The sequence below is a fragment of the Fundulus heteroclitus genome, chromosome 2, assembly GCF_011125445.2.
Source record: "Fundulus heteroclitus isolate FHET01 chromosome 2, MU-UCD_Fhet_4.1, whole genome shotgun sequence".
Lineage (NCBI taxonomy): Eukaryota > Metazoa > Chordata > Actinopteri > Cyprinodontiformes > Fundulidae > Fundulus > Fundulus heteroclitus.
In genome coordinates, this window is record NC_046362.1 from 17,979,554 (window position 1) to 17,992,347 (window position 12,794).

General features: G+C 37.7%; 1 protein-coding gene across 1 annotated transcript; it reads right to left on the reverse strand.

Moving 5' to 3' along the window:
* Positions 1–5,500: 5,500 nt before the first annotated feature.
* ctsh (cathepsin H) lies at positions 5,501–10,949 on the reverse strand. The gene is given in 12 exon segments (NM_001309935.1): positions 5,501–5,815; positions 5,905–6,030; positions 6,397–6,503; positions 6,581–6,649; positions 6,732–6,813; positions 6,902–6,957; positions 7,047–7,133; positions 10,063–10,167; positions 10,248–10,318; positions 10,412–10,517; positions 10,642–10,673; positions 10,836–10,949. Coding segments are annotated over 12 exon segments (978 nt in total). The 5' UTR covers positions 10,903–10,949; the 3' UTR covers positions 5,501–5,745.
* Positions 10,950–12,794: the final 1,845 nt, after the last annotated feature.

Consider the following 12,794-nt stretch of genomic DNA (forward strand, 5'->3'; position numbering starts at 1 on the left):
CATTTCAAATGACAAGCCCACTTTGGGTAGTTGATCTTAACAACAGCTAAATAGCATTTTCAAATATATGGATCATGCTTCCACAGAGCTGAAGCTTTGTGTAATATATATATATATATATATATATATATATATATATATATATATATATATATATATATATATATATATATATATATATATATATATATAGATATATATATAGATATATAGATATATATAGATATATAGATTGACGAATAAAGAAAAAAATGTGGCTCCAGAGGAAAGGGAAGTTTTCTCATACAGGGCAAAAGGGCAAGCGCTTGGGCACCATTTGGGGTCTATCTGTGCCCTAGCCTGGTGGAAGATATGACACATTGATACAATGTAGTCATTGTACAAAGAGTAAATTTGTTGTCCCATCAACACACACAACTGTTGATGTCTAAAACCATTGGCATTAAAATTCTACGTGAAAATGTTCAAACTCTGCCCCAAGTGTCGGTAATTTGTGCGTCCACCATTATTTTTCAGCACTGTCTTGATTCTGTTGGGCATGGAGCTCAGTTGAGCTTCGCAGGTTGCCTGTTGAATCCTCTTCCACTTCTCCATGTTGACATCAAGGAGCTGCTGGGTGTTAGAAACATTGCACTTCTCCACTTTCTGTTTGAGGATGTCCCACGAACAAAAACATTTGTAAACTCATAATAATTTAAATCACATTCAAAAGATACAACATACAGTTTAAATAGTTACAACTTCAATAACTAATAAATACAAATTTCAAGTTTAAATTTGTGCTTTACTCTTTATGAACACAAACAGTAGCGGCTGCTTGAGAATACGGATTTTTTCTTTGAGAATACGAATTCACAGCAGTGGTCTGACGTCACGGTTTCCAAGGCTGGTTAATGGAGCACAGAGTGCGAAGATAGGAGCCGCGCATGCGCTCTTCAGACTGACCGTCTCTGAATGCACCGCGGCTGCAGCTTCATTCCAGACAGCGCAGAGCTCACAGTGGTAAGTTAAACACTCCTACTTTTCTGCTGCTGTTGTTCAAAAGTACGTTTTCAGATCGTTTGAGGCGAGAACATTATACTTTCAAGCTTCCCTACGTGGCCTGTTTACAAAGTTAGTGCGTAATTAAAAAAAAAAGAGTGATTTATTTGTTTTGTGTTTATCAGGCTGACTCGTGTTGCTTTATTAACTCAATAATTGCTGGAATAAATTGTAAATGTCTCCCAAGAATGACAGCATCATATAAAATAGGGCTGGACGATAATTTAATAACAATATATATCAGTCGAAAGACGTGTGGCACAATAAGGGGAAAACAAGGGTCGATAAAAGTTGGTTATAGAGACAGTTTTCCTTCCTTGGTTAAAAATGTTGGGTAAATAAGAATTTATTTGGGATTGAGTGTTTGTGTGTGATATATTAAAATTAAGTCATTTAGCAATATTATAAGAGCCAGGTTTTAAATCTTTTTGATAATTATCTATCCATCAATATGCATTTTTTATCAATATGCTTTTTTCTATATTGTCCAGCCCTAATATAAAATCTATAAATAAATAAATTCTTTAAATGTTTTTCCTAAGTGAGGACACGAAAAATTGAGAAGAGAAAGTGGGAAAGAAAACAATGGTAACAATATATGAAAAAAAAACCATTTATTTTAGACAAATGTTTTAACTTTGGAACAGAATGAAGGTGTAACATATTCAACAAATTAACAGTTACTAACGTGGTTTAAAACAAATAAATAACTTCTATTAACATCTTATACAATTAGACAACACCTACAAACATACAATTAAAAATAGTTGGAATGGAAATTAATTCACTGATTATTTTATGTATTGTTACAGGTGGTGAAAAAAATGAAATGAAGCAGCACGTGTACATGACTAAAACTGATCTACGTTAGGTCAGGTGTAGTCATGTTCACTTAAACATGCAGCCAGCTGGAGCAGCTTCCTGTCTTCAGCCGCCGGATGGCCATCCTCCTCTGGGTCAACCTCCTCATCTAGCTGGTCACCTGCTGCTATACAAATACTGTGGAGGATGCAGCAGGCGCCGATTACTTTTTGGGCAAACGTCGGGCGGACCTCCAGCACCCTTAAGAAGATGAAACGCCACCGTGTCTTCAGACCACCAAAGGTACACTCAATGATGTTTATCAGCCTTGGCGTGGTGTCTGTTGTAGCGTGCCTCCACTAGACCTGTACCAAATAAAAAATTAACTTGTAATTTAGGTAATATGCTGATATGTCTTAATCTTCTATCCAATTAATATAATCTATGTATCAATTGTGTGTCATTGTTGGCTCTATTTAAAGGACAAGAAGGTAAGAGATCTTACTGGCAAGCTGTTTTCCTATAGGATGCACCACAGGCCAGCCAGCAGAGGGTCACCTCTATCTCCTGTGGCCATTCATGGACCTTCTGGATGGGCAGCAGCTGAAGGAGGAGGACGATGGTGGCCCTGTTTAGCTAGAAGGCTGGTTTCAGGTCCCCTTCATTAAAAAATACTTGGAGGATTTGCACAGAAGTGTTTATCCTCACATATTTTGTTTCTGTTTCAACCTGTAAATAAAAAATGCCAAGTGTTACCATAATTGTTTTTTTCAATTCTCACCTTTTCACACCATAAAACTATATGTGGTTAACATGCAGATTATTATAGTTCTCAAGAAAGAAAGGGTCAAATGTATAGTAGTAAATGTAACAAATGGCTTCCCTTCTCTGGTATTTCTACCATTTCACTGAAAGAATGAACTGAACTAACTGCACAAAATTTATAGATTAATCGCTGTAAAGGTGGACAGACAGAAATAACTTTTCCTTAATGAACAATGCTGTGAAGGTTAGACAAAGTAGCTTAACTCTACTCCCTTTACTGTTACTAATATATAAAAATTATGTTTTCATTATAATTATTTACAGATAAATAGTCACAATTTCAACGTGATCACATATTTAATACCATCCTCAATGTTGTTTTTTTAAAGATAAAAGTAGGAAATAGGCTGTCAATCTTAAAAAACCTACCAGTTGGCACAGACGCTCAACGTCGGACTTTTTATTAAAATTACGCACTAACTCTGTAAACAGGCCACATAGGGAAGCTTAAAAGTATAATGTTCTCGCCTCAAACTACCTGAAAACGTACTTTTGAAGAACAGCAGCAGCAGAAAAGGGAATGTTTAACCTACCACTGTGAGCTCTGCGCTGTCTGGAATGAAGCTGCAGCCGCGGTGCATTCTGAGACGGTCAGTCTGAAGAACGCATGCGCGGCTCCTATCTTCGCACTCTTTGCTCCATTAACCAGCCTTGGAAACCGTGACGTCAGACCACTGTTGTGAATTCGTATTCTCAAAGAAAAAATCCGTATTCTCAAGCAGCCGCTACTGTTTGTGTTCATAAAGAGTAAAGCACAAATTTAAACTTGAAATTTGTATTTATTAGTTATTGAAGTTGTAACTATTTAAACCGTATGTTGTATCTTTTGAATGTGATTTAAATTATTATGAGTTTACAAATGTTTGTTATGCACAACTTCTGACTGATATGGACACAACTATCCTTTTATGTACAAATCTATTTAGAAAGCTATCTTACCCCATAGGAGACATGCTTCGCTGGCCTTACACCTCACTTTCTTAGCAAGGTGGGGGTGTGTTTGGCGTAATCATGCTGGAATACTGCCCTGCGGCCCAGTTTCTGAAGACAGGAGATCTTGCTAGGCTTCACGTCACCGTACATTTTGGCATTCATGGTTCTCTCAGTGAACTATAGCCGGTAGCACCCATGCCAGCCCCAAATCATGACACTCTCACCCTTCTGGAGTCTGGACTGTTGGCAAGACACACTTGTGTTTGTACTTCTCACCTGGTTGCCTCCACACACGCTTGATACCATCTGAACCAAAGAAGTTTATTATCAGACCACAGGACATGATGCCGGTAATCCATGTCCAGCCACACAGATCAATTTGATTCAGTGTGCGACATGGTGGGAGCGCTGACAGGCTGACCCTCACCACTTCAACCTCTGCAGCAATGCTGGCAGCCCTCATATGTTTAAGACAACATCTGGATATGACACTGAGCATGTGTCCGCAGCTTCTATGGCTGGCCATGATGAGGATGGGTCTGAGTGAGCACCGTTCCGACATTTTTACTTAGTGGTGTACTCGCTTTTGTTGCCTGCGGTTTAGACATCAATGGCTGTGTGTTAAGATATTTTGAGAAGAAAACACCACCCAGATCCCTGACATCTAATTATAATATACAGGGGTTGAATTATTTTTTTGCATAATTTTACACATATTAAAAGGACACTAGAAAATAAAACAAGAGAAGTAATCAAAAATAGACCAGGTAACATAGTTAAAACTGTATTTAAAGTCAAAAAGGCTTCTTCAACAGCTAATGAAAAGTTTGAGTCCATACCAAACAGGTTACCATTTATAGACTAGTAAGCTTTTATTTCGGTGTGAAAGGCTGATGCTATCTTTATTATTCCTATGGGGCAATTAGGTATACAGCGGGCACAAGGACAGAAGATTCTCACTCTCATTTGTTTTGTGAAAAAGTGCTGGCCCTCTCAACAGATTTGTTTCTGCTGTTTTTCCACACCTAGATGTTAAGATCAAACACATTTTGTCTCAAACAGATAGCCTGGGTGAAAACAAAAAGCCGTTTTCAAAAGTTAATTTCCTTTATTGAGGGACCAAATTAGCCCTAAACGGAAAAGCAGTCCCCTAAACTTAATGACTAATTGTGCAACACAGCTGTCAAACATTACTAACATCTGTGCATAACTGGGAATGACAGTGTTTAAAATAATTTTGACCCATCCTTCTTTCCCAGAATTGGTTTAATTTAGCCACAACATATGATTTTCAAGATTTAACGGCCTGTTTAAGGTCCTGTCACAGCATTTAATTTGGATTTATGTCTACACTTTGGCCAGGCCACTCCAAAACCATCATTTTGCATTTTTTGATCTGTTTAGAGGTGGACTTGCTGATGTACCCCAGACCATTGTCCTGCTACATAATCCAAGTGCTCTTGAGTTTAAATTCAGGGTTTTTCTTCTCCAGGACTTTTTGGGAGAGAGCAGAATTCCTAGTTTCATCAGTTTTGGTAAGTTGACCAGGTTTTAAAGCAGCCCCAGACCATCACGCTACTGTTTGACTGACTTTATTTCACTGACCTGGCCTTATTCACTTTACCAAGCACATGGAGGAAAGTCCCGGCACCTTCACAATACTCTGAATAAATTTTTTATTCTTTTTGACATGAATCATCCATGCAATCAGACAAAAGATAAATTTAGAACAGATTCAATTAAACTAAAATAAAAAAATTGTATATTTATAGTCATAACTTACAGATATGCTGATTTATTTGCAGAAAGACATTACATTTTTACCACTGTGCCCTGGTAAATCTTAAAATTCTAATTTTATTTGGGCATGTTGCAGACATTTGCAATATACTGACTAAAGCAAGTTTAAAAATATTTTATTTTGTAGTTTGATCTATAAAATTTGACAGTAAACCGATCATCTCAGTTATTATGAATACACAGGAAATCTGAATATGATTCAGTCCACCAAATAACAATTCTTTAACTGAGGTTATAATGCCTCCATCAAATACAATACATAAAATTTTACAATGCTGGTAAAAACAATTTTCCTGTGTATGATAAAAAAATCCAAAGTTATTTGAGACATTTCATGTAGTGAAATCACACCACTGGAAAAGATGAGCAGGCGGCGAGTCCACACATGTTCTTTCCCCTTTCTATGAGGAAATATCTGCACAAGGAGAACATTGTTATAAGCGACTATCTGATTGTAGGCATGTATTGATATTTTTGGACAGTGTAACTGAAAAAGAAGTTTACCCGTCTATGCCCCAGCTAGATCCCCATGAGTTCTTCACTATCCAGTAGGGGGTGCTGTTTTCTTGTCCATAGCCAACAGCTAGCACAGCATGATTCACCTTGTCTGTGGTGTTGTGGCAGGTGGTGCTGAAAGTAGGGAGAGACCAAAAATGGCATGTGACTTTTTAAACACGGATGGTTTTACAGGAAATGAGGAACTAAAATTACAACTTCACTGTACATAAAGGCCCTGTGTTTTCGTGCTAAGAACATTACTGCAGTACTAAGTTGTAATGAGAGTTTAAAGTCAAATGGAAAATGGTAAACCATAAAATGTATATTTACACAACATAAGTATGTGGTTAGTTTTTTTTATAACTTCCTTGTGTGAAAATGTACCACTAATTTTCCTCCACTTCAACTACATACAAACATTAGCTAGTTTTTGAACACAAAGATATATATTTTTGATATCAATTTTTAAATCTACTTAATGTCCAGATGGGCTCTCACCTGGTGTACACGCCCTCTCGGTAATGCATGAAGTCGTCGGTGACCTCAAAGGCAAAACTGACAGGATTGAGAGTGCCGACAGCGTCAACCATCCCCATCTCGTCGTACTGGGAAACAACAGGAAACCTTTATTCTCACACCTTCATTAAAACTTTTATTTTAAAGAATGGCGCTGATCACTCACCGCTGTTATATTCCTCACTTCCTTCACAAAAGCAGCAGCCAGTGACGGTTTATATGAACATATACCCTCCTGAATGACCCAAGAGTAAAAGTTACATAAAGTCATTATGGTCGCCTTTGTTGTCTAGTTTTTAGGGTTGCTGAAAATTTACCACAAACTTGTATGGATAGTCCTGCTCTGTCATCAGTCCCTTGTTGTACATGATGTACTCAAATGCTTGACTGGGAAGACCACTATAAGACAGGCATGGGTCTGGGTTATAAAGAAGTCACACATACAGGGTAAGTATTAAAAGCGACCGGAAACATGTTGGGCACGCACCCATTACATCCATGGTTGTTGAAATCCTGGGCGCAGTCTACCAGCTGCTGTTCAGACTGAATCATACAAGAGTCAGTTTAAAATCACTACAGTCATTTCTGTGTACAAGAATAAAAGTTTTGACAACAAAGTAAAAGTATGTCACCAGAGGCACGAGCTTCCCGGTGGCGATAGCAGTAACGGACTCCAAACAGCCAGTCGTGGAAAAAGTCCAGCAACTACCACAAGATCCCTGGAATATAATAAGAAGCAGAAATGGCTGATGTAACTGTCTCTTTCCTTTCCCTGTATATTGTCATATGTACAAATGTGTTTTAATTGGGTCTACATGTAAAGAAATGAATCACATTTTGTGGAACATCAGCTCCTTTCTCGTCTGTGGGTGTTGCTTTTGATGCGCTGCCATTTTGTATAGTGCATGTGCTATTGGGATGAAGGTTGTGAAATTCAAAGTGCTACTGCGTCAGGTAGGGTGTGTTACATTTACAGTGACATTGCTGTATTGTTTTATTTTCTTCCCCCTCCTTAATAATTACCTCACTGTCTCGGGCTGGAAGTTTAATGTGTTATATTAGCTGAATTAATCAGAATGTAGGTCAGGCTGCTGTTAGTTGGGGCCTCTCCAAGCATTCAGGAATTATTAAGTAGCAGTTGCGTCACTTTTCTAGCAATGGTGAATTATACAGTAGCTACAGCACTTTGAGTCGTCTTGTTACTGAAATGTACTTTAGAAATAAACTTGCCTTACCTTACATCTGGCATCCCAGAGTTGTGACTCTGTAGCAGCCTAGCTTAGCTCTAGATCATATTGCGAATGCTCTAGTATCAGATGCATAGCAATGTGATGCTGGAGTGTCCTTTACTTAAAGCAGCTTATATTGTAATACCATTTAAATTCAAGGCCAATATGCACAGTGCAGTAAAGGTATAACAATAACATCTGAAGGCTGATTTGATAATTAGAGATTATTGAAGCCTCCTTTCATTGAAAACATCTCCTATACCCCCTTTAACCTTCAAATATAATAGCCAATCAGATATTGCATCCATGCAGTCCAGGCTTTTAGGCAAGGCAAGGGAAATTTATTTGTATAGCACATTTCAGTACAGAGACAATGCAAAGTGCTTTACATTATTAAAATACAAGAAAAAAAACAGAATAAAAATTTTAGGTAGCAATGCATACGGGCGTACATCGTACACAATGTACTAAAAATATTAAGAAAGTGTACGCCCTGTTTTCGGATGTACACCTTCGGTACGTCCTAATTTTTCCCGGAAACTTAGCTCAATGTTCAAAATTCGCCGATCCGGCATTGACCAAGCCGCCAGATAGGATCTCCCCTTCAAGTTTTGTGTAATCTTGCGCTAAGCTCACATCTCGCGAGAGTCGCATTTCATTGGCTATTTTCCGCAAAAGCTTGGAACTTTGACAATGTATACAAAACTCATCGAATGCCTGATAACTATAGGATTATAGTTTTTTTTTCTTGCTTTGGGACAATACTGTCTGTGGAATGGAGGAAAAACAACAGCCAACGTCAATGACTAGACTGGGGAGGAGCAAATGTCAAACGGAGGTCACAATTTTTTCACAGTTCTTTGAGGTATTACAGTCTTTATTTCCAAAAGATCAATAAAGGTGTACAAGCAGATGACATGCTGTCTGACTGTGCTCATCAGCAATGCAGAGGCTGTACGGGTCTTCTGCTGCCAGAATAGAATAAAAACAAAGTCCAGCACGCTTCTCTCTATTGATCAACTTGTCAGGTTGATCAGGCTGAGCTATGCCAAAATCCCTATTGCTGACTTTGACTTTGCAGCTGCCAGCGTCCTGTACATCCATGCCCACATGCGCTGGTAGTTTGTGTTGAAGTCATGACCTCCAGTTGCTTTTACTTTACATCCCACACCCCTGGCACGTCTAGTTTTGTTGTTTTAATGTCTCAAGTGAGCTGTAGTACCAGCAGAGTTGGTCAGGGACATCTGCCTTCAGACCTCAAGGCGCTTCTAATGTTGTTTTAGGTGCTACCTCACATGATCTTGAAGAGGAATGTTGCATTACCTCAGCTAACCCTATTGGTGGTTTTTGATAGAGATAAAAGTGTTATATCTTTAGTTTGGTGACAATTGGCAGCTGATAATGATGTTTGTATGTGATAATGAAGTTTCACCTTTTAGTACAAGAAATAGTTTCAGTGCACTCGGGGTCAGCTGTGTTCTTAACTTCTTATGTTATGAAACATTATATTGTTGTTAGACTAAGACAGAAAAAAGTTGTGAAACTTTATTTGAAGTTGTTGGAAAATTGTTGTTGAGTTTGTTGAACAAAAAAGTTGCAATACTAGAGATGGCCTTGTTGAATAATAAAGTTAAACAACCTCATTTAACTTAGTCTAATTTATACTTTATTTAGACGTTTTTTGCAAGTTCCTGCCAGAAGGCTAATTGCAAATAGCTATCCAACTGTGTCTGTATCTGTAGTGGCATAACCACCCTTTGGCTTGCATGTACTAGGATACATGAAGATACCTCCCATCCTCAGGATGAGGATGAGGAGAGTAGTGCTGTAGCAAAGACAAAAAAATTGGCTGCATTCCACCTCAAAATGAGGGAAATAGCATTTCAGAGAGTCTAAATTAATTTTCTTTGGGGATTGGGGATATCCCTGGACTGCCCTACAATACTCGCGCCTCCTCTCTGTAATACAGAGTTTATCTTGTTCCTAGCTAAAAGTCAGCCTGTGCATTTCTGAACCTGCAGAAGTATATGATTATTGTGATTCATTATACTGTGCAGCTGTATTTTTGATGTGCACAAAATTAAGTTAGAACTTCTTCAAATCAAAAAATAGGAAGCGAAAGGTGAAGAAACCCTTAAGTTTAAAGAGTCATGTTATTGTATCTATGGGACACTACATATCTAAATCCCAAGAGTAGAATAATAATAAAAAAGAAATTACAGAAAATGCGATGGTGTTGGTTTATTTGTTCTTGAAGATCCTCAAAGAAAGCTGAGTTTTTACGTGTTAGTGTCTCGCTTGAGAAGATCAAAGCTTTTTGAATGCGCTGCCTCTATCAAGTTAAGAAACTAAGCTCCAAGAACTAAAATAACTAAATAAATCAAAAATCAAAATTGTGAATGTTTGAATTCATCTTCACCTGAGTCTTTACTGGTGTTATATAATTCCCCTTCTTTCTCCAGTCAATGGAATCCGGCTGTGGTCCGTTGCTGCTGAGGTAGTTTCCCTTGGTGGCAGAGCAGTTCTGCAATTTGCAACAGATGTTAAGTCGCTGTCCGCCACACAATGCTCCTTGCGAGCAAAGTTTCGTGCAAAGGACATTACCTGCGGCTCAGACATGAGGAAAGCCTTTCGAAACTCATTAAAAGTCATGCCTGAAAATTGGTTGAGTCCCACTTCACGGAGAGATTAAAAGAGAACGTGATTTAGAGGGTCAAATATGACAAGAAGTAAGTAGATGAATGGAAGGGGGGGAAAAAAGTTCCTACTTGTGAAAGAGTGATTCCCTTCATTGTGTTTGTCGATCCTCCTCTTGTTCTCTGTGAATATCTGGAGTCTTCGGTAGTACTCATTGAAGTCGTATGCTTTGTTGTACTGTACATGTGAGGGAGTGAGGTTTATTGTCAGTGTTGCAGTGATTTTTCCACCTCGAAAAACTTCCGCATACTTTTGCACAAACTTTTATTTAGCCGGAGTTACAGGCTATAAACAGACCCACCTGCGCCATCCATGACTTGAAATGAAACTCATCTGAAAATAATTCACACAGCATTAAAAATGCGTCGGGTGCAGGAAATACAACACTTTATAGCAACATGATTCCATATGGCGGAATAAAGAAAGTGAAAGTCATGCAAAAGCGAACAATAACTTAGCCTCTATGGTATCAGTGCCGCTTTTGTGAAGGCTTACCTCGCTCAGACAGGTAAAAAGCTGAAGCTAGGGACAAGAAGCAAAGCAGGAGCCAGAGCCTCGTCATGGTCCCTCCGTAGCGCTGCAGCCCGAAGAGGTGACGGTGGAGAGGAAACAGATGAGATGGGTCACGAGATGAAACGCTACCCAAATGTGTAACATGAAACGTCCCGCAGTTTGTGACGTCACCGTGTTGTCGGAATTAGGCACCAATCAAAACACAGCTCTCCCCGTGACAGTCTGTAACCATGGAGGACAGCTATATAACTGCGGCAGGTAATGTCAAGTTTTCATCTGCCGAGTCATAGCTGGGCCAGGAAAGGTGCAACCCTACCGCTGCGGTGGTTCACGTTATAACTTCAAAAACATTAAATTAAAAAATAAATAAATAAAAGTTTTTTAAAAATGTGGCAAAATATCAGTAACAATATTACTATTACTATTACTATTACTATTACTATTATAATTACTCTAAAAGCGTTTAGTAGATTCAAGTTGGCCAATTCAAATACTGGCCAAACCTTATTTGACGGTGCTTGAGCTTGATGTTTCCTGCAGGTTTTTAATCTACAAGTTGTAAAAAAGAGTGCAAATTCTTAAATCAGGTGATTTATTTCTTTTTTTTTTTTTTAGTTTAGAGGCTATAGGCCTATATTTATTTGTTGATGTAAATCCTTCACTGTGCACATTTCTAATAAAATGTAAATAAAAACAAATGCATATTTTTTTTTCAAAATTAGATTTCTCTGCAGATAATATAACAATGTAAAAGGAATCTCTTCCTCATTTCTTATAAAATTCTTAAAAACTCCTTAAACAATCTCTAATTGAAATCTGCCTTGGGTATGGATAATGTTTGATTTAACTGTAAAGGCACAAGCTAGCATTCCAGGCCATTGCCACTTTGTAGTTCTATAGTATTCATCAACAAAGAAGAACTTAATAAGGTGCCTGATGCTGAGCTATTTAAAGTGTAAATAAAACTGAATGGAGCCTAGTGCACAACTTACTTTTAGAACAAAACATGTCATAGGATGGTGGTTATTTTGTCACTTTGAACCTGTAAAACGTTTTTGCATAAAAAAATGGAGCCTGGTGCCACAGCAGCTTTTGTAACAGCCATTTGTTATTTTTTACCTGTTGTGGGGACTTTTTTTTTTTCAAACCCACAGGCGATCTTCAATAGTTCTCTGTTGTGTTGTGATGAGATGTAATTGTGTTTTGAACAGGTAGTCATTTTTTAGATTTTCATACTGGCCCAAATATTTCATCTCTATCTATTAAAAAAAAAGTAAAAACTCAAAGGTTCAAGGTCAGTTTGCCTTTTATTACCCAATTTGTAACCCCAGTTTGTGGTGGTCTGTATTATTCATCTTGTTTTGATGTTGATGGTTGAGGTTTATATATTTTGTTCCAGCCATACTTAGTCTGATTTTACTAATTTAGAATATCATAGTCTTCTATAAAAGGCAACATTACTCTTGAATTGTTCTATTAAAAAATGTTTCCTGGTCTCCTTGCAAGAATCCCTATAAATAACTGTGTTTTATTTTTTATTACAAAATTGAACGTGCACAACCAATAGAGCTACAAAAACACTTGAGACGACATCCTCCTGAGATAAAATGTATTTATTAACAAGAGGTAACTGGGAAACATATTTTTGTTTATCTGTTGTCATGTTCATCTTCATAATTCTCTTTTTTTTTAATCATTTGCTTTTCTTACAAAAGTAGGAATATTTCTTAAGCTGTGGAATCGAGAGGGTTGAAAGATAATTTTCATACCACTGGGTATTGCTAACAGCAAAAATGTTTATTTGTTTAAATACCTTAGAAGATTATGTGAAGGTATAGGTGTATACAGTATCAGTAAATAGTTTAATTCTGTCTGTGAAGGTGTTGCATGCCTACTACATGAGCCGTAAAAGTGTACTGTACATACATAGTAAAAATACAT